The sequence below is a fragment of the Pleuronectes platessa genome, chromosome 6 (assembly GCF_947347685.1).
Source record: "Pleuronectes platessa chromosome 6, fPlePla1.1, whole genome shotgun sequence".
NCBI classification, from domain to species: domain Eukaryota; kingdom Metazoa; phylum Chordata; class Actinopteri; order Pleuronectiformes; family Pleuronectidae; genus Pleuronectes; species Pleuronectes platessa.
The window spans coordinates 11,092,137-11,117,735 of NC_070631.1; the positions used below are offsets into that span (position 1 = coordinate 11,092,137).

The 25,599-nt window shown below is 43.0% G+C and overlaps 1 protein-coding gene across 1 annotated transcript in view; it reads right to left on the minus strand.

Annotated features, from left to right (window-relative positions):
• cacna2d3a (calcium channel, voltage-dependent, alpha 2/delta subunit 3a) overlaps positions 1–25,599 on the minus strand; it is a 117,690-nt gene that overhangs the window by 34,187 nt on the left and 57,904 nt on the right. The window contains exons 6-15 of the mRNA XM_053424071.1: positions 23,313–23,444; positions 22,612–22,823; positions 21,484–21,558; positions 17,516–17,605; positions 16,804–16,917; positions 11,889–11,967; positions 8,369–8,502; positions 2,118–2,189; positions 1,711–1,791; positions 1,110–1,184 (exon numbers count right to left, since the gene is read on the minus strand). Coding sequence (XP_053280046.1) covers positions 1,110–1,184; positions 1,711–1,791; positions 2,118–2,189; positions 8,369–8,502; positions 11,889–11,967; positions 16,804–16,917; positions 17,516–17,605; positions 21,484–21,558; positions 22,612–22,823; positions 23,313–23,444 — 1,064 coding nt within the window. The remainder of the gene's footprint in view (positions 1–1,109; positions 1,185–1,710; positions 1,792–2,117; positions 2,190–8,368; positions 8,503–11,888; positions 11,968–16,803; positions 16,918–17,515; positions 17,606–21,483; positions 21,559–22,611; positions 22,824–23,312; positions 23,445–25,599) is intronic.

Sequence of the window (25,599 nt, forward strand, 5' to 3'; positions counted from 1 at the left end):
CAAAATGGATTTTCCATCAGAACTCGACACAGGAGGAGGGAGACGGGGGACAGTTAGCTTAGCATAAAGACTGGAAGTACGTGGAAGTACGACATGGCTCTGTCCAACGTCAAAATAAATCCACCTATACTCACTTCTCTAAATGTCATTATATCTAATTTAACACAAACAGAAATGTAAGAAAAGACGCATTTTTTATTTTCACACTGGTCATTAACTATTTTAAAGTGATGACCAAATTCATGCATGTGTGATGTAAATTTTCCTATAAATTATCTTCCTCTCCTTTCCTCCCCCTCTTCCTCTCCCTCCTTTCCCTCTCATCTCCTCCATCAGTATTGGGTTCATAAATATGTACTACAACTATGTGTTGGTCTGTGTGTGCACTTGTGAGTGCTGCTCTCCATTCATCTGTCAGTGAGAACAGCCTCCCTCCTCTCATTAGTTGTTAAACACTGTTCATTAATGTCTTTAATTAGGCCGCCATCAAAGCATCCGTCTGCCTGTCTCACTGTCTGATCTGTCTTTGCCTCCTCGTCTGCTCTCTTTCCTTATCGCTCTGCACCTATACTCTCACATTAGGCAGGTCTCTCTCTCTCTCTCTCTCTCTCTCTCTCTCTCTCTCTCTCTCTCTCTCTCTCTCTCTCTCTCTCTCTCTCTCTCTCTCTCTCTCTCTCTCTCTCTCTCTCTCTCTCTCTCTCTCTCTCTCTCTGCACTCGCTCCCCTCATCCTCTTGTGGTGGGAGAGAGAGCACAATGGAGTTAATCACAGCCATTCATAAGCTGTATCTCTGTCTATTCACAGCACCTCCACAGTCCCCTCATCTGCATACCACCATGCAGCCAACACATAACACACACAGCTCACGGCACATAAACACAGAGCACCACCGCGCACACACATTCGTGTCAATCAGCATCACAAAGTGAAAACGAAATCTGTAATCGACTTGACACGAACTCAAGACGTACTATTCCTCGGTCGTCTGTACAAAATAAATTAATACATTTGGACTTCAATCTGTGAGCCGTTAAAAAACACATTGTTATGGTAATGAGGTTCACAGTCAGCTAAGTGAGAGTTTGAACGGAGTGGGAGCCAATACTCACAAGTGGCCGTAGATCTGGGTGCGTAAGGATGTAGCCGTTGTTGGTGATTGCAAAGGCGTAACCGTGAATGCCCAGCTAGGAAATACACAAAAACACGGAAAGATGACAAATCTGCAGCTCATTGTACATCCCGTTTATCAAGCTCTGTGGCATTTTTACAGGCAGAATGTTTTTGTCTTTTTAATGAAAAGGGCAAAATACAAGAGGATGCCGTCATTTGTCCAGACAAATGATTCACTTAAATCTGAGACAAAACCAAGCTTCACATCTACGAGTGGATACAACCACATAAACACCTGTGATGAGGCGGGGACACTAGTGAAGAGAAGAATGCATTAGTAAACATAATGTGTATAATTTTCCTGTCATAACTGGACATGAGCAACGAGCTGTAGATAATCCGCTTCGGATTTAATTGCCTCGGCTTTCAATGACTGCACTGTGGAGCTGGACTGGTGTTTGCACAGACATGAGGAAAAAACTAACTACTGACGCAGCATCCAGGTGAAGAGAGCCTTCACAAGGTTCAATCCTAAGGTTTAAAAGACAGTAGAAGTCAAGCTTGTGAGGAGGAGTATCTGAGTGCTGTTGGGTGTGGTACCTTATATTTGGGGATGGTCTTGAGCAGCTCGGACACGGGCACATCTGTCCCAACAACCCCTAGAAGGATGCCACTGTTTCTCTGGAAGCACACACACAAAAAAAATACTTACCCTACTTTTTAACACACTTTCCTAGAGATCCACTATTGAATGGAATAAAGAAATGCCAGTCTGCAATATATATTTAATTAGTGATGCTCTGGTACATCGTAATTTACTGACTCCAATCAAAGTAAAATTAGTGTCCATCAAAATAGGGACAAAATGAATCATCATTTCACAATTTGCAATTATCTCAAAACCAAATTTCTCTCTAGTTATGCAAGAAGTAATTGATTAAGCTTTCAATTAAACTGCAAGTTTGCAAGGAGGCAACAATTTGGGGGAAATGGTTGTGGCAAATCACCGTCTCATTCTTGGTGCTGAACACAGGCATTGCCACCGTGGTCATCAGAACTGGACTCTGACCGTCCTCCATCTGAGAGAGATGGCGTTGGAAAAAGAGAAATGGAGACAGAGGGAGGAGAAAAAAGAGGAGAGCTAATGATGAAACATTGTCACAGTCAGAAATGAAATGTTAACGTGCGGCGCACACCATTGGCAGCACGCATACACATCTCGCTCCACAACTCTCTGTGAGTGATAATTACAAGCTGCAGAAACTCCTCAGCACTGAACCTGGTAGAAATCCTGCCGCAGACCTAGTCCTGTTATCTTCTTGAGGGACCTGCAAAACTTCCACGACATGTTTTATTCATGTTTATTATTTGCCTTAAAGTGTCCTCAATCAGAGCCTGGGCTTTGATCTCACGCAGAACAAGCTTGTCCACAGGCAGTTTGGATCTAGGTATCTTCCCTCCCTACGAACTGCTGGAATTATTATGATATTTATCTTTCTGCCGGCTGTCTGTACTTGACGACGATATCCATATCAGATGAAGGCTTGACACATTTTTCTTTTGTTTTGTCGATGTGAGAGTGTGTGTGTGTGTGTGTGTGTGTGTGTGTGTGTGTGTGTGTGTGTGTGTGTGTGTGTGTGTGTGTGTGTGTGTGTGTGCGGGTGTATGTTTTAGTGTCCATCCAGGTGTGACTCCTGGATCGTTTCCCCATCAATTCACCTGCCCACCTATGGTTCATCAGCCAAAAGGCATACTACAAACTTACATGTATATTTCTAAATTTAAAATCTATGCTAACTTACAACTCCGAAACCACCACATCCTCAACCTTTCAAAGAACGTCCTCTCCTTCCCTTCTATGTCCGAAGACACCGACTCACAACAATCGACCTGCTGGCTAAGACAGCAGCTTGTGCCAGCTTTTCAAACCGCTTGGGAAAACTTTGGTCTTCGGCGTCAGGAAAACCCGTAAGTGAGAAACCCTCTACCACAAAGGGGCCTGTGCTACGAATGGAGCGATGCTTTCGAGCTAGTTCAGGCAGCCAAGTTTAGCTGCACTGCTCCAATCATGTGAAATACCTCACTCCCCACAATCACAACTGATTTCCAGGGAGAGAAACTTCAGCCAGTACTTAGAGGTAAAGTTACACGTAGACCCCGACTCCTTCTCCTTCTGTTCAGTCACTTTTATCGGTATTACATTACGGCCGTACTTCTCTGCCTGAAAACTTGAAATAACTTGTCTGCCAGTTGTTTACATGTGTCTCTGAATCATCAGTGCCTGGCCGCCAGTATTTCCCCGTGTCCTGCCAGGTCTTTGTCTGAAACCCTGGATCGGAACCCCGAACAGATCCCTCGCCTGCCGGCCCAGCTCACTAACTTGGATCTCCTGCCAGCTCTGTAATCCAGAACCTCAGTATTTGTTCCCCTAGGATTTTCTGCTCTCCTCCATTCACTTGTGCTAGTTTTTGTAATAAACAACTTTAAAACGTCTCAGGCTTCGTACTCGACAAATAGCGGTCTGATCTTGTCCTCTCATAAATGATGGTCACTTGTGCAATTTGTGTTAAAGTCATTATAGGGGAGTGGTGCAAAATGAACCCCAGGAAAAAAGTCTCAATGGTAAAATTCTGCAGCAATCAATGGAGTATAATTGTGTCTGATTCTACCAAACTGACCTAAATATCAGATCTCAGCATGGTCAGTGAGAACCTTCAAGGGGAACTACCCATTTAGGCAATCATTTCAAAGGAACATTACACACCTCACCGTACCCCCCCCCCCCCCCCCCCCCCCAGCGCTCAGCCCCTTTCCCACCAGTAATAATGGGTAATGACAGGAAACTGCTAGCATCCATTCGGTCCCCCTCAGATGCCGGGGGGGAAAGCTGAATCGGTGACCGGAGTTGTGACAGCTGATAATAGCATCCAAAGAACAGTGAGGACTTCAAAGAGAGAACAAAGTACAGCTGCTGCAACAATGGACGTCCTGGCTGCTGCAGAATGGGATCGATCACAGGTCAGGGGGAGCGAGCAGAGCCTCATCTAAGCTCAGGTCTATTGGATCATATATCACCGGTCTTAAAACGTATGAACTGACATCTATTGTATATCCCCAGCAATTGTGCATCTTTGTATTTAATTCTAAAGCCCTGCTCAGACCTAGTAACTGTGTTCACCCCTGGCATTAAAAGGCGTCTCCTTTGTCTGTGAATATTCGAATAATCACACACGTCATTTGTGTTGGCAAAGAGCAAAAGATGTTGTTTTGACCCGGTTTGAGTGAACAGGTGTGCGCCATAGAGGGCAGAGGGGGAGAGGAGTCTGAGGAAGGGCTGAATGAATCTGTGTGATGAAGGAATAGTTGACCAATTTAAGAGAAGTATCATCATTATGTCGTGTTCAATGTCAGTATCGATTCACTGTGAAGCTCCAGTGGGTCAGAGGGCGTCGGCTGAGGGGGCCGTCCTTCACATAAGCACAGGACGCATTTGAGGTGTGCGAGTCCTTTCGCCTGCTGTGGGTCAAAGAATGAAAAAGAACCCCACTGGGATCTAATGCACTCGCTCCCCGCTGACACAAATACCCACCCGCTTACACCCCTCAGAGGGCTCGGACACACACCCCTGCCCCATGTTTGGTGTCTCACAGGACACCCCTTAATCTGGGCTGATGTGAAAAATTGCGTGCTGGCGGACGAAATTACTCTTGTTTCCTTGGAGACCGGGCTTAATGATGTTGGTGTGTCTAAGTGCAGGAGCCGAAGCCCCCCCAATGGGCTCCTACGGGAAAACATGCCCCACGGGTAGCAGGGCTGGCACCGAACCGGCAGACATTTGTTTTTACTTCATGGGTGTTTTGCGAGATTATCTACGAAAGCTCTCAATTACCTCAATCACTGTTATAGAAGCCGAGTTTATATTCATCCGTTATGACATTTTGAAACAGCTCACAACTCCACTTCATCATCAAAAGGTAATCTATTGCTCCCGGCCACCCAATCTTCCAGTCTTGTTTTTTTAACTTTAGTATTTTGCCTCTCAAAACCACATCCTTCTTTATATCCTCCATATTCTCTTACACTCTCATACTTCCCATACATTTGTCCTCAAATACTACCCCCCCCCCCCCCCCCCCCCCCCCCGCAACAGGCACAGACGTACACACAAACACACACACGCACACACAAACTCTTCTCCCTCCACCACCACCCTCCCATTATTCCTGAGCACCAGTGTCAGTTCATCTGACAGAGTGGGAAACAAAGCCAAATGAGCCAGAGAATGATGGATGAAGCTGGTGAGAGGGAGGCTGGGGACGAAGGGGAGGGAGCGGGAGGGAAATGGTGGAGTGGAGGGATGATCGCAGGTGGGGGGACAGAGCAAGGGAGACGAAAAGCGAAACCGAGGAAGACAGTGGAGATACGTTGGGAAAGATTATTAGGTTGCACTGAGAGGACGGGAAGGGGTAAAATTATAGGATGAAGGCTACGTCTGGAAAGATGATACCCATCAGCCCTGGAACGCAAATTCCAGATTCTCACGACTTTGAGGACATTGATAAATTCTCGACGCTGCGTCCACGCGGGATGTGTGTCTGTGTCTTTTTATCAGTGTCAGTTTGACTTTTAGACAACTGATATGTGTGTGTTCTCATAGCAGCCAGGCTCGAGCTGTGCTGGGATGATTACGTATTCCTCGCTAATCCCAATTATCATGTCTGACAATGTGATATCTATTTCTGTTTTCTGCTGAGCCACTGCGATGTCAATCAGCTCAAGTCTATCACACCAAAAGTACCATGTCAGACATATGGCCTGCCAGCTGTCTAATGCGACTGCTCCGTGCTCAGCTTGTACTGATAGAAGGGGCATAAGAATCTTATGATTATTGAGCTGCTTATCTCAACCAACACATGATTCATAACGTAATGGAAAATAAAAACACTGAAAACGATAAAAAGGCGTCAAGACAGATCATCCCTATCCTCATTACAGGCTATGGAAATTGCATCTACAAGACAACAAAACATCTTATTCTGGAGAATTCCACCCAACAAAACAACACGGGCAATCTTGTTTTCACACCAAAATCACAGGCAAAAGAGCAAAAATGACGCCTCACATTTACAAACACGATCACACTGCAAAGCCCAGAGATACTGGCACAGCCAACACAGAACTGTCGGTGATGAATGAGTGCACAGACGTCGAGCGTGTGTTTGATCAGACGTGCAGAAGAGAGCGATCGATTGAGCCAATGCCAACAACGATGCATGGTTGAAATCAGGAGGTTGAAGAGCAACAAACGACACTGACACACAATAATATGTCGTGGTGGTTAGGTCACCAGGAATACGCCTCGTTCCCACAGAGATCGGATTCCAAAATGCACATAGACACGGAATGCACATGAACACACAGCAGGCCTCAACACATGACAATACAGCAATGAGCTGAAATCTGTTTTTTTTGTCTTTTACCTTTTTCGCTTGGGGGAGCTAAAGAGAAAGGATTAAGGAGGAGGGAGGAGAAGGAAAAAGAGGAGGAGGAGGAGGAGGAGAGAAAGGGTCAATATGTTTGTGTGAGAAAGTGTCAGAAAGCCTTCCAGTGTAGTTTCCACCGAAAAGAGCTCCAGCTCCAGTGGGTGTGTTAAATCCACTGACATTGACTTTGACTGCAACTTTAAAAACATTGACTGTTTCAAGAGAGGAGAACTTTATAGCTAGGAGGCTCACGGCAGGGGAAACAACACTTAGGGCCGAAAGTGTTGAGTCGCTGCTGAGTGCATGCACTTTGACTGTGATAAATGGACGGGGATAATGAGGACAAAAAAAAAAAGCATGAAAGGCAGAGAAAGGTAAAACATGAGGGACATGAGGAGGATTGCGGAGAGGAAGAAAAGAGTTCATTTTCATGTTCTGTCGCACTGAATGACTGAAGGCATATCTGCTGGAAGGCATTCGCCTTTTGTCTCCTTCCATTTTTTGAAGCTCTCTGTCTCTTGATCCATTTAGAAACAACTGAGGACAAATGGCTGCTGTTCACTCTCTCTGGCCAAAAACAATAACCTAAACAAAAGAGGATTCCTGTGCATGCATGAATACCACAGTTCATTGTGTGTGTAGATTATGCATTTCAGAGAATCCCTTCGTCCGCCCCATAGAACTGTAATCATGATTAAGGGATCAAGCTGTGATTATCTAATAAAAAATACTATAATGATAATATATAAACTTTTGTGCCATTTTCAAGACTATTCCACCCAGTAACCACTTTATACCCCTTACGGAAACGAATGCAATCTATCATAGTGAAACCTATCTTCATGCAGGTTATAATGTTTAGTTTTTGTTAGAACTGTTTAAAAGAGGTGTTTAAATGATTCGGAGGCGACTGCAGTCTGTGCCACTTTTGTAGTATAATGACAACTGACTTTATTATTTGTTCCACTGCATTTATCAAACCAAACATCATCAGAAACACCTGTCAGTAAACATAAAAAAATAGCACAAAAACTACTAACATCCCGGTTTATTATCATTCTGAAAAACAGTTTGAACATGGTGTGCCAGAGGAGGTGGAAAACTGAGTGAATTGAGTTTGTTTGTCTGTGCGGGCTATGGTCCAAGGTTGAGAGCTCAGAACCAATGTTCTACTCACGCTACACAACTCCCAACCACACACAGGAGGCTCATTGGCTTAATAGTTTCATCTGCTGCGCACACATTCTTCCACACATTCAGAGACATACAAAGGCAAAGCGCATTTTCAACCCACTGCTTTTATTTTTATCGCTATCATTCCGAGTTTGCAATTCATCCAGACAACACAGACGTTTTAAAACAAAGTGAGAGGTAGATTAAGCTTTCACGTGTAAATCTCTCAATCCATCATTGAGTATTAAGGAGATGTATTACACTTCTCATACAAGGCCTACAACAGCTAGTCCGGCACCCCCCCCCCTAAAAAAGGCCGGGTCACGCCAACACAGAACATATCCTACAGGCACTGGAGGACACGCCCCAATCACATCAAAGGAGGGCAGCTGGCCAATCAGAGTAGAATAGGCTTAACAGGAGCCTTAAAGAGACATGGATTAACCAGCTGTTTCAGACAAAGGCTGAAAGGAAGGTCTGCAGCAATGGACAGTAAGATATAACTATTGTGGTTTTGGAAAAACCCAAATCAACCACCAGTGGTTAGAGAGGACGATGGGAACGCCAAGTAGCATGTGAGAGATTTGGTGTTGTCAACTCACGGTGCTGTCGATGTAGGCCTCAGTCCACACCGTGTCGTGCTCCTGGTCGATGACCTTGGGACGACTCAGGACGTGGAGGTACTCCATCACATTCTCCTGCCTATCGGCAAGTGTGGAAATCTGAGTGAAGTATCCTGTTGGGGAGAGAATGGGAAGACGTAGAGGGGAAAATGATGGAGGGTGAACAGGTTCAATGTCCTGGCTCATCATTGCTGTCTTTAAAAAACTGTTTGTAAGCACGTGTCACATCCAATATCAGCTTGGCCATCACTCCCATTTGACTTACCTTGGTACCATAGCAGAAATATTAAATCTGGAATACAGTTTGGTAGGCAGCAGATATATGCTTGATGGAGCAGACTCGAACCTGGTTGCATACAGGAGTAATAGCTGAAGAATACCCTGCAGTGATGTACAAGTGAGTGCAAACCAGCATGGGCTTGTGGATGAGTAAGTGGTATGTAAATGTTAAACCCAATGTGATGCCATTTCCTACGATGGTAATGCGGCCATTATGATGCTAATGTGCGGGAAGAAATATACCGTTATCGCAGCAGGGCGACAAAAAAAGGGGGAGAGGAAGAGAGGGAATCAGGACAGCAGCAAGACAGAGTGAGAGAGTGAGAGAGGAGGAGAGAGAGAGAGAGAGAGAGAGAGAGAGAGAGAGAGAGAGAGAGAGAGATCCACATTTCCATCCATCTGTAAAAACAGCAAACTGTCTCCATCACCGTGAGGAAGTCGAGGAGAAAATCGTAGCCGGAGGAAATAGATTTCGGGGTCATCTTTCCCAGCGACGACCTTTAACTCCACAGGGAGAAAAGAGCCAGTGTCTGGCCTCAATACACAGATCTACCGTATGATGTATGTCATACACCCCCATATAACTCAGGAGAGGATCCGTCACTATTAATCCGACTTTAAATCTGTCACCAGAGAACAAAAAATTTCATATAATGGTATTTTAGATGTAAGCTGCACCATCCACATATCGGTACATCTTGGCTCGGTAGAAAAAGGACATGTTGACCCTGATAGCGGCACAAGTACAAATAAAAGGATGTTGATTTTTTCATCAAGTGAACAAACGAGGGGACATTTTGGCAGGTGATTCGCGATCGGGGTCAAATGCTGCGACCGTCATTTCCTGTTAAGTGCACGGCGGTTATGTTCACATTGAGTAAACACGACCCCGTCGAAAGCAAGGCACTACGGAGCCAAGCAAACAGAGTAACACAGTGCAAGTGCACTAGTGAAAGTATCTGAAGAAAGTACAGATTCCTCCTTTTTCATCCTCAAGAGCATTCAGACTTCACCTGTTATTCCATCAGACAGGGCTCTGACAGCACACACGTACAGACCGACATCACACAGAGAGCAGGCTGCCTGCGTCTCACTGCATCGTTCATCACAGAGGTGAGTGAAGAATGACTAGTCCCACTGGGAGGCTGAGGGCGTCCTTCGGGCTGAGCCACCAGGGCCAGAGACGAGCGGGGGGGGGGGGGGAGAATGAACGCTCCCTGCTCTCGGTGACATGGTACACCTGTCGTACACGCAGGCAGGACAGCCTCAGCAGGGGGAGGGCATTAATATATTTTTAAAGGACCTTGGCTTGGGTGACATGTCAGCAAAAATACACACCGAGGTGACCTCACACATGTAAATAATAGATGAGGTGGAAGATGTCCTGACGTGAGGCCAAGCCTAACTACACTACAGCAGTATGTCGACGCCCTTACGTTCGCACATATGTGACAACAACATTTAGAAACACGGACATCTGGTTTATACTTTTTTGATATCCATGTTCGTATATGATGTTAACATAGGTAGAAATGTTTCTATACCATTTTTCTCGTCCTGCTAACAATTCCAATATCTGGAATTTGTGTAAAGGCAAAATCAGAGAACAGATTTGATACTAGAGTATCTGACGAATTAAAATGAAACATAATCTAACAGCTTTATGCTTCTAACCCTGTACAGAAGTGATGATTGCTATCATTGTTGTACGACCGGGCTCAGGTGAAACCCTATAAATACATACAGAGAAAGGAAGGCCATAGAACTTCTTTTATTCTTACCTTGAATACAATTTTGAAACTTACAATTTAGTAGCACTTAAATGGCACTTACCTATAGCACTTTGTAGTTTTGCCTTGTGGAGAAATTGTACTTTCTTGATTCTTGTTTTTCTGGGTTTGTACCCTCGTAGTTGAATGTAAGTCGCTTTTGATAAAGCGTCAGCTAAATGAAATGTAATGTAATGTAATTATCTACTTTAACACAAGCCACAAAGACCATGAATAAATCTTGGAGCACGCAACAATCACATGCTTTTAACAGCTTGAAATTGCTTACATTTTAACTTGCACTCTCTGATGCTACACTACTTGAAAGCACCTCTTCTTTTCCACTCTGAAAACTGTACTTTCCATTAGCTGTTCACCGCAGCTGCTGTTTTGGAGTGGGAGAGATGAAGTGATTTCTAGGAAAAGAAAATGCAGTTTGATCTGGTTGAAACTAATATACCATAATGACGTGGAATCAGATCAGTACAGAGATCTGCATGCTCGCCGATGCCCGACTTGGCATTTTCGGCAGCATCTCTGACATTTCAGATACTGGCATCAATATTGGAACAGCTAATATTTCGTCCGGTACACATTTTGTAAAAACGGCTCTTCAAGTTCAGAATTGCTTTGGTTTTAGAGTGTAATTATCAGACTCTTAACAGTATTCTTTGCTCTATTCAAATGCCAATGCCACTGGGAGATTTCAAAGAAAAAAAAATTCACCTCTAAAGTGAATTTAAGTGAAATGAAAACAAATGTTCTGCTGTAGTTTGGAAAAAACATTAACGTGCTTTGGAAGCAAAGAGCAAACGGTCCTGCACAGCTCCTGGAGTGGAGAAGACGTCACTGTCACAGCCTGATTCATCATTCAGCAGACAAACACACAACAGACACACACACGTGCATCTCTCCTCATCACAACCGACTGGGTTGGTTCTCTGATATCACTTTCAACCAAAGCTATGGATGTCCTTTTCCTCTCGCCTAACACACACCCACACACCCACACATCCCTTGTGTGACCTATGTCTCTCCTGTCTTATCTATGGCAGCCTGAGGAAATGGATCCAGACCGTCTCTGTCACCCACCTCCCAGCTAAATATAGAACCTGCTGCAAAGTGCTCTACACACGGAGACAACCATGACCACACACAACGCAGCTGAAAAGAGGGTTTGAACTTAAGACTTAGAGAAAGATGTAATGTGACATATCTGGTCTGTGCAACTGGGACCAGCTGCCTGCTGTCACATGCCCATGCTAATACTGATGAGCACTGACAAACACGACCACACGCACACACACAAACATACGCCAACAAAACCCCCAAACAAATCCTGAGCTCCTTCATTTGCATCTGGCTGACAGCGACATGCAAAAACTTTACTCTGCAAAAAACAGATTATAGGGAGAAAAAAAAAAGTACAGCATCCGCCGTAAGATCCCCACCTTTGTTAGCACACGCCATCCATTTCAGATTATCTGCGAAGGCTGACTCTCGTCCAATCAGGTAAGGGAATATGCGGACCTGCGGAGAGAGAGCAGATAGCGTCCGTCAGTCATTTTAATCCCGTTTTGACACGGCCCACCACACCGCCATAGAGAAGATCACACTGCAGGGCCAAAAGGCTCGCTCTTCATCTGCCGCCGATAAGCAGAACCCATTCTCTGTGTTTAATAGAGTTAATTACAGACGAATACAAGTTTTAAAATGGGTCTTTTAGATTTCATATAAAGTTTAAATGAGTCAAATCGGTCATTTTAACTCAAGAAACTAAACAATGAAGGATTAACAGAGGCAGCTTTTTAAATAAGATAAGTGAATCAAGAATCTGCAACTATAATGAGTACAGATAATAGACTCGTATTGTGAGTTGAAAAAGGCAAAACTCAATCTTCTCAGCTCTTTGCTGCCAAACCCATTTTTCCATGGCAGTGCTCAGTTAGGCTCTAACAGCAGGTGTAGGGCCAGGTGTGTGTGTGTGTGTGTGTGTGTGTGTGTGTGTGTGTGTGTGTTTGTGTGTTTGTTTGTGTGTGTGTGTGTGAGCGCGTGGAGAGCAGGTTGCCAGATTGGAGCAGATGCAAGCCTCTGGGGGCACAGCTGCCATAGCACCCATGCCTGCATTTTTCACTGCCTCCCATCACCCTGACAGCATGTGTGTGTGTGTGTGTGTGTGTGTGTGTGTGTGTGTGTGTATGTGTGCGTATGAATGTATGTGTATGCACACCCATGTCTAGATGTGGGTATGTTTATGTCTTTATCTGTTTTAAGCTGACTTCACTCAAGAGAAGAATCTGAAAATCACAATAATACACTTTAAATCCATGCAGCAGTTCCCTTATGAGCAACACGTCCATTTAAATCAAATCAAATCATACTTATTTCATTGTTAGTGACAGGTGTCAAAGGTCAACCCCTTGTAAATTCAGTAGTGATTATAACAGCTTTAGTAAACAAAGATATAAACCACACACAGACAATTCTAGCATCTCATTTTCTAGTATGGATTTTGTTGGTCTATTGTCAGCTGTGATGAGTTTCACTGTGAATAAGTGCGATTGTCAGTCTGTCATTTTGGAGCCGCTCTAATCGTCTCTAATCACCTTCTATTCACACAGACCTCAGGCCTTTGGACAGCCTCTGCGGGAGTGACAGGAAACAAAGCAGAGACGACAACATCGTGACCGCCCCGTGTGACGATCCGGTTCAGAGGTGTCACAGAGGGGACGTCTTGTTGTGCTTGTGTGTTTTACTTCACTGGGAATCAATACTGGGTCAAAATATAGCAGGCTGGTTATGAAATATGGACGAGGTTTACGGCTGAGTAAAGTATAATGGAGAGGGCAGGGGCTCTGGCTGCTGCATGCAATCTTCAACCTACTTGACTGCACACATTTTGTATAGGCAGGAATAAAAAAATACACATGAAGGCAAGAATAGAAATGCATAGACATGCAAGTACACAGATCTGTATGTGCCTATGAACGCACAGATGCTTAGACAAGTTCCTGGCTGACGCACATGCCCTGCCCTCATGTTCTATAAGTTTCCCTTTGTGAATATACATGTATGTATTTATTTACACTTTTGAATTTTTTGTTCTTCTGTGTAAATGCATGTAGGCTACATTTTGCATTATATATATTCAATATTGTATGGTGGGTGTTTCCTGATCTTAGTTATTTTGATTTGTAGGAAATAAGGCTGATTCCTAAATTGGAAATACATAGACAATCACAAAAAAAGAAAGAACCCCAGATAACCTCCCCTTAAGTCAGCGGCTAATTTTATTTCTCATTTACTCACTTATCTTTTTCATCAATCATTTGCCTCTAATTAAATTTCTTATCCTGAAATCTGCTTTTGTTCCACCACAGCTTTTATCTAGTGACCCATCTCTTCTAAATTAGTACAAACCTTACTTTAATCAGTCCCTGGAAAGATTCGGATTATCATTTCTACATTTTTACTCTAATTCTATTTTACCAAATGTGATCAACCTGGCATTTTTTAGGCTAAAGGTTCCAGGGAGCAGACCAAGATGTAGGTTAAGTTAATACCCCCATAGACCCCATGGTCAAGCTTTTTTTGCATGCACATACAGTTTGCCCTTTACCTGGTGGTACAGTGGAATTAATACTGGCAGAAAATATAGAGGAATCATTTATATCTTGGAACACTTTATCAATGTTTTGCTGCAGGTTGATGGTTTTTAAATGGAGTGACACGTTTCTGTCTGTCGTTCAGCAGATCAGTGGATAATTAGCTCAGGTGTCTACACTCTCAGGTGGCTAAAGGAATTTGGTGCCACTTCAAACTAGTCTCCTCCAATTTTCATTTTTAACATGGGGCTTTAAAGTTGTTTTCAGGCTGTATGCATTGGTTCTGCCAAAATTCTACTTCAGCTTCTTCATATATTTTATCTTTACTGACCAGAGTTTGTTATGGCCTGAGGTGAAAGAAGCACAAAACTGTATTTTAGTGAAACACAGAAACAAACAAATATGACAATCCAATCACAAAATGCAATTGATAAATAAACTGGGAACAGCATCACAAGGCAACATTCAAGCACAGCTGTCTGAGAATGTGTGTTTATTGTAGTAACATTTGGAAGTGGGGGTGTGCAAATATGTCCTCGTTTATTTGTGTTTATGCTTCGTGTGTGGCTGCATACACGTGTGTGGGCACCTGAAAGCAAACTATAGAGGGAAGTATGTATTTATGACTTATCTGCGAGATCAGATTTCCACGAAGAGCCTTTATTGCACTAAACTTCAGCGAGCAAAGTCAGGTCTTTGGGGAGTACGACATTCAAACTCTGCATTTACAGTTTGTTATTTGGATTTGAGCTTTTAAGGTCACCACACAAAAAGTTAGGAGACAAATAAATAACGTCTGAGTCATTATCTACCAAAGTCTGTTATCTGTAATGTGGGACAGTACATCTCCTAAAAGTAATCACTGGTATATCATGAAAGAAAAACTCATTATAGAATGTATTTGAAGTTTAACAGTGTTTTAGACCTTTCAGCAGTTTTTCATGGCATCGCGTCCTTTATGATCTCATTATCTCTGTAGCTTTTTGGAATAAATATGATCCGCACACTGATATTCAGAAACTTATTTGCATTCAGGTTTTCCTACGCATGCTCATACGCTCAGTGTGACGCTATAGAGTGGGGGAGCTTTAAAGCTGGTTAGAAAGAAACCATTAAACCCCAGCGGCGGAGGGAGTAGAGAGAGAGAGAGAGAGAGAGACTGACAAAGACTGAAGACTTCTATTATCAGCGGGGCTTCTTTTATATGGAAGTATCTAGCAGCCTTGTCCCCTCTCTGCTCACTGCTGTACAGCCTTGAGGCAGGAGCATGTGTGTGCGCATGAGTGAGTGTGTGTGTGTGTGTGTGTGTGGGTGGGTGGGAGGAATATCTGAGTAAAAAAGGTAACTGGTTTTACTGTTGTGGCTCATCAGTGTAATATTTTCGAAGGCATCATGGCTTGACAAACTCAAAAAGATCCATCTATGGTAAGGGCATTCCGTAAATATCAATGCATTATATTAATGTGCATAAACATGTGTACAAATGGACTCAATATGGGAATTGGAAAATATGTGAGGCAATGGAAGCTGCACGTATATATGGTATAAGCTCAGGATGTGCTCGTATAACTGCCTTTAGTATTTCTATCCTCAGCCTTTTAACGGCTGAAGACCCTGCAGCCTTTCGTTTCCTTTTTACGAAGGAAAATGACCTAAGAATAAGCTTTTCTCTTGCCCTCCATCTGTTCTCTCCCACTCTCCTCCCATTTCATTTCACGGCCTGTCAGTGGAGCGCCACAATTACCTTGCAGGACAGCAGAGAGACAGCTCCGACCTCAGAGACAGGGCCATACTTAACTCGTGTTTTAGAAAGGACCCCAATCTGGGCTCAGTAAATACCTTCTGCTTGTCAAAAACATGTTCTGAAATATGACAAAAGAACGGCAAACTGTGTTTCCATATGCACAACACAGATGCTTATTATGATGGTGATCATGCTGGCAAGATATTCAGTATCTAGGAACTGTCTATTTATTGGTTAAAATACTAATAAATATATACAAGTATCTGCTATACCTACATGGGCCATGCAGAGAGTAAATGATCTTATTGATCAAAGGTGGTCGGAGTTATCGTAGATAGCTCAGCAGAGAGCAGAGAAGATCGAAGACCGACAGAACATATCAGTTTCTGCTTGACCTTGGTTTTTCATGGTTGTGAAAGTGACTCTCAGTTCAAATTCCAAGTGAATTGACAATCAACAAGAAAGAGAGAGAATCAGAGGGAGCACTGTGAGCGATACAATTTCTTTTCAATGGCGGAGGTAGAGAGGAGTTTTGCTCATCACATAGACCAGAGAGAAATTGATTGATTCACATGATATAAGTAGATGCGTCTATCTTTAAACCAATATTAATAATTAAACATACATATATTTATTTGTATGATATGATTATCTTCGATACCAGGGTAACACAACGCCCCTCGCCTTAACTCCTTAAAGCAAGGTCCTTCACTATTTCTGTGGATTGATGTATTTAAAATAGGTTTCAAATGATTCTTGGTTCACTCTTAAAATACTGTCTTGATTCTCCTTCTCCTAACAGCTTATTCACAGTAGAGTCATTGATTGATAGCCACAGGAATGCATTAGTCCGCTGCTCTCCAGTGTTCTCTCTTCATTGCAATACATGGTCTTAGTTCAGTGAAATTGAGAACAAGTTATGATAGGAAATAGAAATCAGCTGACCTCACTATACAACTGCCCTGGAATACAATTGCAGAATAAGTGCAATGTGTGTGTGTGTGTTTAATACATTACCTTCCTGTCTGGCCAGTTGTATTTGGCAAAGATGGCATCATACGTGTCCACTGCCCCATCTGTCACCAACATAATGGCTTGGCTGCACTCACTCCCCCGGCCAGTCTCGTTGAACTGGAGACAGAGGTGGAGAGGACGCGTGAGGGCAGAATAACAAAACAAACCAAAATTTCTCTTTCATCCAAACAGAAATTTACAAAAAGTTGAAAGTCTACTTTTTTCAATCCCTTAACAAGTGGCTAATCTACTTCCTTCTTATTTGACCTTTATATGACTTAAATTGACGTCATGGAAGCGATCAGCAAGCTACTGGAATACAAATCCTATACTTTCTCCTGTACACACAAACTACACTCTCTCACACTAAGAGAGTGTATCACCTCTCTAAGATTAAAGAGAGGAGTCATTAGGCACAATGGAAAAATGTGTAATTACCATGTACCTTTGCTAGTTATTATTGAAATATGAGGCTATAGAAAGGGATGGTGAGTGAGTGTGCATGTGAGTGTTTGATTAATTGCATGTTCATAATGAGACATCAAACCAGTAACCTGAGTCGTCAAGTGTCTTGTTTACTTGCTTTTTTACATGATTCTGTTCATTTATCCATTAATTACGGTGCACTCATTAATGTTGTCCATGAAACCGTTTGCTTTCTGTGTGTGTGTGTGTGTGTGTGTTGTGTGTGATAATGCAGGAGTGTGTGACTTACGGCACTCAGAAGATGGAAGGCCTCAGTCAGAGCCATGTCTAACATGCCAATGCCTTGAGCGAACAGCTTGTCCAGGTGCTCCCGGAAGTGCTGCAAGAGTAAAGTTTGGGAAGAGACAAGCGATAACAAAAAGGGGATGTTACCAGGGGAAGTCATGATTGAGTTTTATGGCGACCGTGTAGCTACAGTTAAAGGAAGAAAATGCAAATATATTGATTTTACTCTCTTATGACACAAAAAATTATATCTATACACTATAATTTGCATGTGAACCGACCTCCTCTCGAACAAAGCACTGAGCCAGTTTCTGCAGCAAATTGTCACATTATCTGAGAGTGAAATGTCACATCCTGTCTAAAGACCAAAAAGCGATCAGAGCTCCCCCCGTATCCTCTCAGCTGTCAACCATTTTCTCTACAGTGTGTATGCTATGTTTGTTTTGTCCATGTGATTGTATGCTTATGTGTGTGTGCCTGTGTGTGTGTGTGTGTGTGTGTGTGTGTACGCGTCTACGTGCACTTGTGTTCAAAGTGGAGTGTGCAATATTTAATGATGAGCTCAATGTTGTCAGCAACCTAACGGGTCTCATGAGTATGTCTCATTATTAGTGCTATTATTAGTCTAGAGGACACACACATGCACATGTACACAAACACACACAGACACACACACACACACACACACTTGTGTATTATACAATTCAATCTATTTATAGCTATTCAGATCCAGTTTGGGGAATTCTAATAATTTCTTCTATCCATCTACCTGTAAAAAACATTCACTCCTCTGAACACCCCTCTCCCACACGCTGCTGTACTGCTGGTGACAAATGAGGCGTTATATAAAGGATACGACTCTGACGCTCACTTTTTTAAGATCCAGGAATAATTTAGAGCTGGGCCCCACCTACATCGTCATCCTCTCATCACTCTCTTATCATTCTCTTCCTTTCCTTTCGGCTCCCTCTACATTTATCTCCTCCAGTCTTCTGCTTCTTACTGAGGAGAGGGGGAAAGTCTCTCAGCACACAGTAGGAGACTTGAGCAGCATAAGGCCATGCCAGGGCTCGCACACTTGGGTGAAAAACATGCACGCAGAACACAGCCACACAAACACACACACACGCATGCAGGCATAGGCGGCAGCAACACACAAATAAATATGTGCACAAAAACAACCTCCAGCGTTCCCAGCAACACCCCCATATGGCAAAGAGAACCTATACTTTGATGTGGGTAAAAAGGGTTAATCGGTTCCCACAAAAGGCTGTACCCTGGAGCAAGGAAAAACTTTACCCACTGTGTGTGTCTGTGCGCGCGTTTGTTAATGTGTCTGTGTGTATGCGACTAAAGATCGAAGAGATTTGTCTCAGCACAGCATGCAGGCTATGCTCAATCCTTGAGCAGCAGTTTACTGAAGTGGCAGACTCAGAAAAACTGTGCGTGTCCGTGTGTGCATGCAATACTGAAAGTGCTCAACCTCATGGGCTGCCCGACGAGGCTCAGACATCCACGGTACATTGGACATCAAACCCCTTCAATGCTGCAGACACCTTTTATACTCAAAACCGATCACAGCGTGCAGTTTAATGAGGCCTGGCCACAGGGGCAGGATAATGAATGAACAAAAAATATCTTAAATTGCAGCTTGCTGATGCCTGAAGGCTTTGGTTTTAAATGGCAAGTTATTTATGTCAACAAGGAGGCTTATGCATGAAGGGGAACAATTGGGTTTGCTCGGCAAAAGTGAACATTGTGGGGGGGTGTGAGTGAACCTGTTTCAACAATGGATCAACAAGTTGTGCTTGATCCAATGTGATGTCAAATTTACAAATTTGAGGTAAAGATGTCGAGGTTAAGACAAAGAAAACAAGGTGAATTTATGCTTATGGTTTTACCTCAATGTCTAAAAGATTTTGACCATACTCAGCGTGTTAACACATAGCAAAATTGTTTTGGCGCACACCGAACACATCATCAGGCCCACATACCACAATGAATGATGGCACATGGGTGGTCTGCTGCTGTTTGCCAAATCTGGGCCAAAACAAAACCAAAGCAACGACACAAGTCAACCGAAGTTGCCAAAAGTGGCCCAAATTTAGTTTTGTGCTATTTGGGCCATATTCATCTGTTACCCCACAGGTCACTTAGGGATCACATCCAGATTAGACCTTGCTGAGGGCACCGCATGTTGGCTATTTCACACCCATTTTGCTAAGGCCACATGAAGTCCAGAAGAGCTGCATCATTGCCTGAAGTGGCCCACGTCTGTATGCTATCTGGCTCTAACCAAGATACTGTTGATATAATTGTACCCGCAAATCCAACATTTATAGCTAATGCACTGATTTTCTTAAAGGGAAACCAATAAAACCGTCCATAGTTGAACCTACGTCACTAAAACTTGCTTGGTTCTATTGTGTCTAATCAGAAAAATGTCTGATGCCGTTTCAGTGCAAAAAGAAGCAAAAGGCTCCAAATATTTCACTGGAGCTGCTGCATATGGGAGCAGTAATTAGACAGGATGGATTCCACCTCCTTGCAGTTGACAAGTGTAATTAGACAAATAGCTACTCGCGGTGATAAAGCCTGATGAATGTGTATCCCTTGGAAGCTTGACAACAGGTATTTATGACCCAGTTGAAGTTTGGGTGTGAAATAACAGATTCCGCAAAGACAGATCAGTGAGTTTAAGTCTCCAGTGTGACAGTCACTTCCTGCCCCCAGCTCAAGTTAAAGACATTAGCCTTATCTACAAGTGCAGACTGCCTTCCCCTCTGAGCCGGTTGCCTCGCGCTACATTAAACTACCATCTGGAATTAAACACATAATGCTAATCCATATGCATAAGTCTGCACCGGGGTCAACGCTCGTTTTCCAAATAAGCAGAAACTAACTTAAATACCAACAGGTGCACATTCTAGCGTGTTCCGCAGATGGCACACGGGACCCGGTCCATGCATTAGAGAGTACACAGCTGCATCCCGAAAATTTGACCTGGCCTAATGGAGGTTAGCAATTTCATTTCTAAATGGATTTTTAAGGAATTTGAAAGTGATGGAATATTTAATGGCCACCTGGAGATGGAGCCTGTAGTGTAGACACCAGAGAGGAGCAGAGACTCATACGCAAAGGAGGCAATCAAGCTATATCACATTTGCCGTCTTGATGAAAACCTCCTGAGGTGCAATTAGCATACGTACAGATAAATAGAGTCAAATGCAGACGCAACATTTTCCAAAACCATTTAACATGGAAAGATTTATGCCGCTCCACTAATTCAGCATTAAGAAAAGATAGTGATAAAAACTGATGCAGCAGAACAAGAGCTATCACTTTTTATCACTTCATTCTGTCTTCTTCTTTCTCAAAACCTGGCAGCGACATTAACCACATAAGCTTCTCGCTGGTTAAACACCATCAGCTGCATCAAACCCAAGTAGCTCTACAAATCCTGAGGTGTAGGTAGCTTACTCATTTTTTTTACTTGTATATATTTTTTAATCAAAATTACGGTTAATATTTATATCCTATTTATATGCTTGTAACCATTTCCAACTACAGATGCTAATAACAAAGCAAACAAATATTTTTCATGAAATTGTATTCATTTCATTTTATTGATCTTTTAGACAGTTCCACAACGGTGATGAAAAAAGTCTGAAACCCTGTTATGGACTATATATTATATATCATTTTTTATGTCATGCTCTAATGTATATTTTAGTTTTAGATATTTCAGTTTTTGAATTGATGGTGCTTTGGTACAAAACATAACTGTATAGATTATTGATGTTACTAGATGAAAATAAATGTGAAGCTAAGCATGTCATTCTGACTTCAATGCTGCCACTTCTTCATATTTTCTCGAGGTCACCCTGAGCCCGGCCGAGGCTTCAGTCAATCAATGCATTTTAAATCACTGCACATGCGGAAGTGATGGGAGACAAAGAAGAAAAGACTCACGTCTTTGTTGGGGACGTCCGCCTGGACCAGAGTTCCGTTCAGACAAGGTTCCACGTAATGAAGTTCCTCATTGTACTGGAAAGGTAAAGGTGGAATCATTACAGCAATGACAGCAATGGATTTACATGTGCTGTGCGCTATATATAGAAACATTCAATTCAAGGTGATACAAATTCAAAATTTCATTCATCTTGATGCAAAGCACACACGCATGTGCACACTTTGCACACACTTCACAATGTGCTCAGAGGCTGCTTTACTGTGATAGCCCTCACCATTCATGCAAAAAGTATAATTCAGACTTCAAAGCCAATGAACGAGAATGAGAGTGTGTTCTTCCAAAGCCACAATTCTCCCCTAATCTGTGTAGGTACATATACATCTCTCTGTCTTTGTGAGTGAGTGAGTGAGCGTGTGTGTGTGTGTGTGTGTGTGTGTGTGTGTGTGTACTGCAGCATGAAACAAACACTGACACTGCAGACACAAGATCCCCAACCCCCCCTACAACAGTACTCCAAGGTAACATAGCAAAAGTAGCACACAAATTAAAAGACAGGAGAGCAAATGGATTAGGAGTTAAAGTGACAACCCTTTCAAGGGTTCGGGGAAAACAATATGTTTCCGCCTGATTGTCTAAATCCTCTTTTTCGCCATTTTTCAAAGGAGCAATTTTCACAATAACATGATTAGGATATCAAGTGATAATGAAGACTTTGTTCTCCGGAGGAAGAGAACGGAGGCTGGCAAAGTGACTCGCTAAGTTTTTGATGTAAAATAGCATCAGACACACACGTGCGAGTGCATGACGGCTCGCACACACTCACACATACACAGGAATGGAGTTTCATCAGACTGAGATGCGATAACAATGGTTTGGGTGCCTGAGGCGGGATCCAATCATAGCTGTCTCTTTTGCAATTCAAATCTTCATTCAGTCGACTGCTAATTGGTTGTGAGCGTGACAGAAGAGAAAGCTGATTCGTTCCAGTGTTGGCACTGATCTGAGGGCGAGAGGATGTGAGCCTGTGTTTGTGTGCGTTTATGTGTGTGTTTGTGTTTGTGCATCTGTGACTCTACAGAACCCCCCTTCCCTTACAGCTGTGTGTGTGCACATCTGTGTGGACTCACAGCGATGATGTTGAAAAAATCATCATCTCCAAGAGTGTCGAGGATGGAGGAGACCGTCTGTCGGGCAATGGTCAGCCTGAGGCCTTTCATGCTGCCGCTCACATCCACCAGGATCACCACGTCTTTCGGGGAGGTGGCAGCCTGGATGTACCACTTCCGGTTACGGCAGTCGAAAGCAATGACCCCGTGTTCGTCTGGCTTCCACTTGATTCCTTGGAGAGCATCATGCAAGTCAAACACAATTAATTGCAACAGGGCTGAATTGCATTATTCGCAGAGAAGGAAAAAACAAAACGATATCATTGTAGAACCTGGACAGAAAGGTGGCCAGGAGGTTTCATTCTTGACCCTCAAAGGCTTTCTGCTAAAATGCACTGATTGTTTCTAAAACACTGATCAGCTTTTTTTAGATCTCCCTCCACCACGTTCCAATAATATATGTTCTCTTACTTTTAGTTTTAGTGGTATCAAGCCAGGCAGATAGAGATTTGAGATTTATGCTGGTGGCCCAGTAAAATAGAGGCAATTGCTCAAAGCACTGAAAAATTCAACAGCAACATTTCTTTCTTGAAACTTTTCCCATGTATTCACAGAATAGAGTCTCCTAAACTTTAGAGTAGGAATTGCTTTAGGATAATAACAATGGGCCATCACAAACACATACCCAGACACACACACACACCTACTACCCATCCACTCACCTGGATATTGCCTGAAAAATCCTTTAGCACTGCCAAAGTACTGCCATATGAGCGATGGGTCTCTCTCAAAGTTATCCACGAACACTTTATTCAAGGCCTCAGACCAGAACACACCGTTGACAATAGCAGAATCTAAAAGAGAAAAAAAGAGACAAAATATGCAGGGTGAAATACAAGTGTGAAGAGGAGACAAGAGGCACTATTTGAATGCAGCTTTGTACAGTCCAGGAGGTTGAAACAGGTTTTCTCTAGTGGCCGCTCATCCAGTCATATCATTTCACACACTGCGCCTCCACAGATCACTATCAGGGCCGATTCATTACCCAGAGATGGAGGCAAATGTTAGGGACAAGATGAGGAGACAGAAAAGGAATAAGAGAGATAAAAGAAAATAAGAAAGACTGCAGAATATTCTGCCAAAAGGACATGTATCAGCTCAGACTTTAGAACATCTAGTTTACATCAAGCGAAAACAGCCTTATTATTTGCAATAGATAAAAGATGGAGCTAAAACACTATAGCTCCACCTCAGTTGGTTAATTAAACTAATTTGTAATTTAATTTAATCGACTGCTTCCATTGTGATGAACCTATTATATTATATAATGAACTCACATGTTCGTAATTCAGTTCATGTATGATTGTTGTTATTGACGGCCTGATCTGAGGTAAACTCAGTGAGGCTGTATGGTAGGATCAGCTTGTGGACACACATCCCTGCGAGCTGCAGCAGCTCAGTGAGGTAACCATCATGCACGGGTAAGATAAGAGTAATACTTGATATATGGGATCCGTCAACTTATTCCTGTTTGTCATATCATCACAAATGACCCTTAGGTCGCGGCAGACTGTCCACAACTGATCAGCCGCTTGTTTTAGTTTGACTCCTCCTGCCCTGAGTGGATGTTTGATGTCTAGCTTTGCACAGCTCAGCTCCGGCAACCTCCTGTCCAATTTAACCCCTGAGTGTTGGGGCAAATCTTCTTTGAGATTGTCATTTGATAGAAAAAAAGGTATAAAACAAAGGCATTAGAAGCTCTGTTTGCGTTACACAGTCGGCCAGCCAACCAATTCCTTTTTTTATATACTCCAGTGTGTCTGTAGTTACTACTCTCTGCCTTTGTAGGGCAGTATTGAAACATACAGTGCGAGTCTGTGCGCAATATTCTACGTTTAGCTTTTTCTTTTAATTCTCTCCAACCTGACTGTCATAGATGGTGGAGCATATCCAATCATTTGAGGTTGTTTTTCCTTTCACAGACTAAGAGACAAATGAGTGTAACTGTTTCACAACCAGACGGCCAAGCTTATTACAGCTGCTTACTACCACCATTTTTCTTGGCTCAGGAGCGCGGAAGGGAAGATGGAAGCAGAAAGGGATGAGCAGACAGACAATCACACAGCGAGACGGATACACAAAAGCCTTTACGAGAGATATAAAAAAAAAGGGAGAATCCAGGAGGGCAGACGGGAAACACAGGCAGAAAATCACTCACAGACAGACAGACAGAGAAGCACCTAATGGACAGGGAGAAAGAAAAGGAGATAACAGATTTCCCACCATCTCCTATACTGGCAACATTGTTCTGCTGTCGACAGTCATGCCAATAAGCCATGATTGAATTAGTATTCTGGAAGTTAGCGCCCTACAGCCCCCTCCTGATAGTGAACACCTATCCACCTCCACGGAGTGAAGTCTAAAGGAGGCTGGATTTGATCCAGGCTCCATTTACACAGTGAAACATTCACTTCTGGTGCAGTTTGAGTGTCTATTACAATCTCGACTCATCATGAGGAGGGAGAAGGTACGAGCCCAGCTTTCCCCCTAAGCTGTCATTTAAATTCATCTCAACTAATGCAGTCCTTAATTTAAACTTATCAAAGGAGCTCGAATGATTCACATATCATTACATTAACACACACATACACACACACACACAGCCGTGTTCTCAGATTAAAAAGTAGAAGTGTCTTGATTTCCCACTGCGCCACTCCGAGCGATCTAAGCTGAATCCATCTTTATTTGGTTACTTACGGTGATTATGGGGGGGATGGTTTTAACAAGAGGAGTAGAAACAGGAGAGAGGTGAGGAGCAACGTGTGTTTGTGTGTATGAGTGAGTGCGTGTGCTCAATATGGAGTATTGAACACTTCATGTCAGAGACTATAAATGTAAGTACCGTATACGGACATTAGAGGGTATCGACCTGCCATTAATGTGAGCGTGGGTTCAATGCAGCCATGGTTCATGATCCTGTCATGTAGCCTCATACAGCCTGACAGTGGG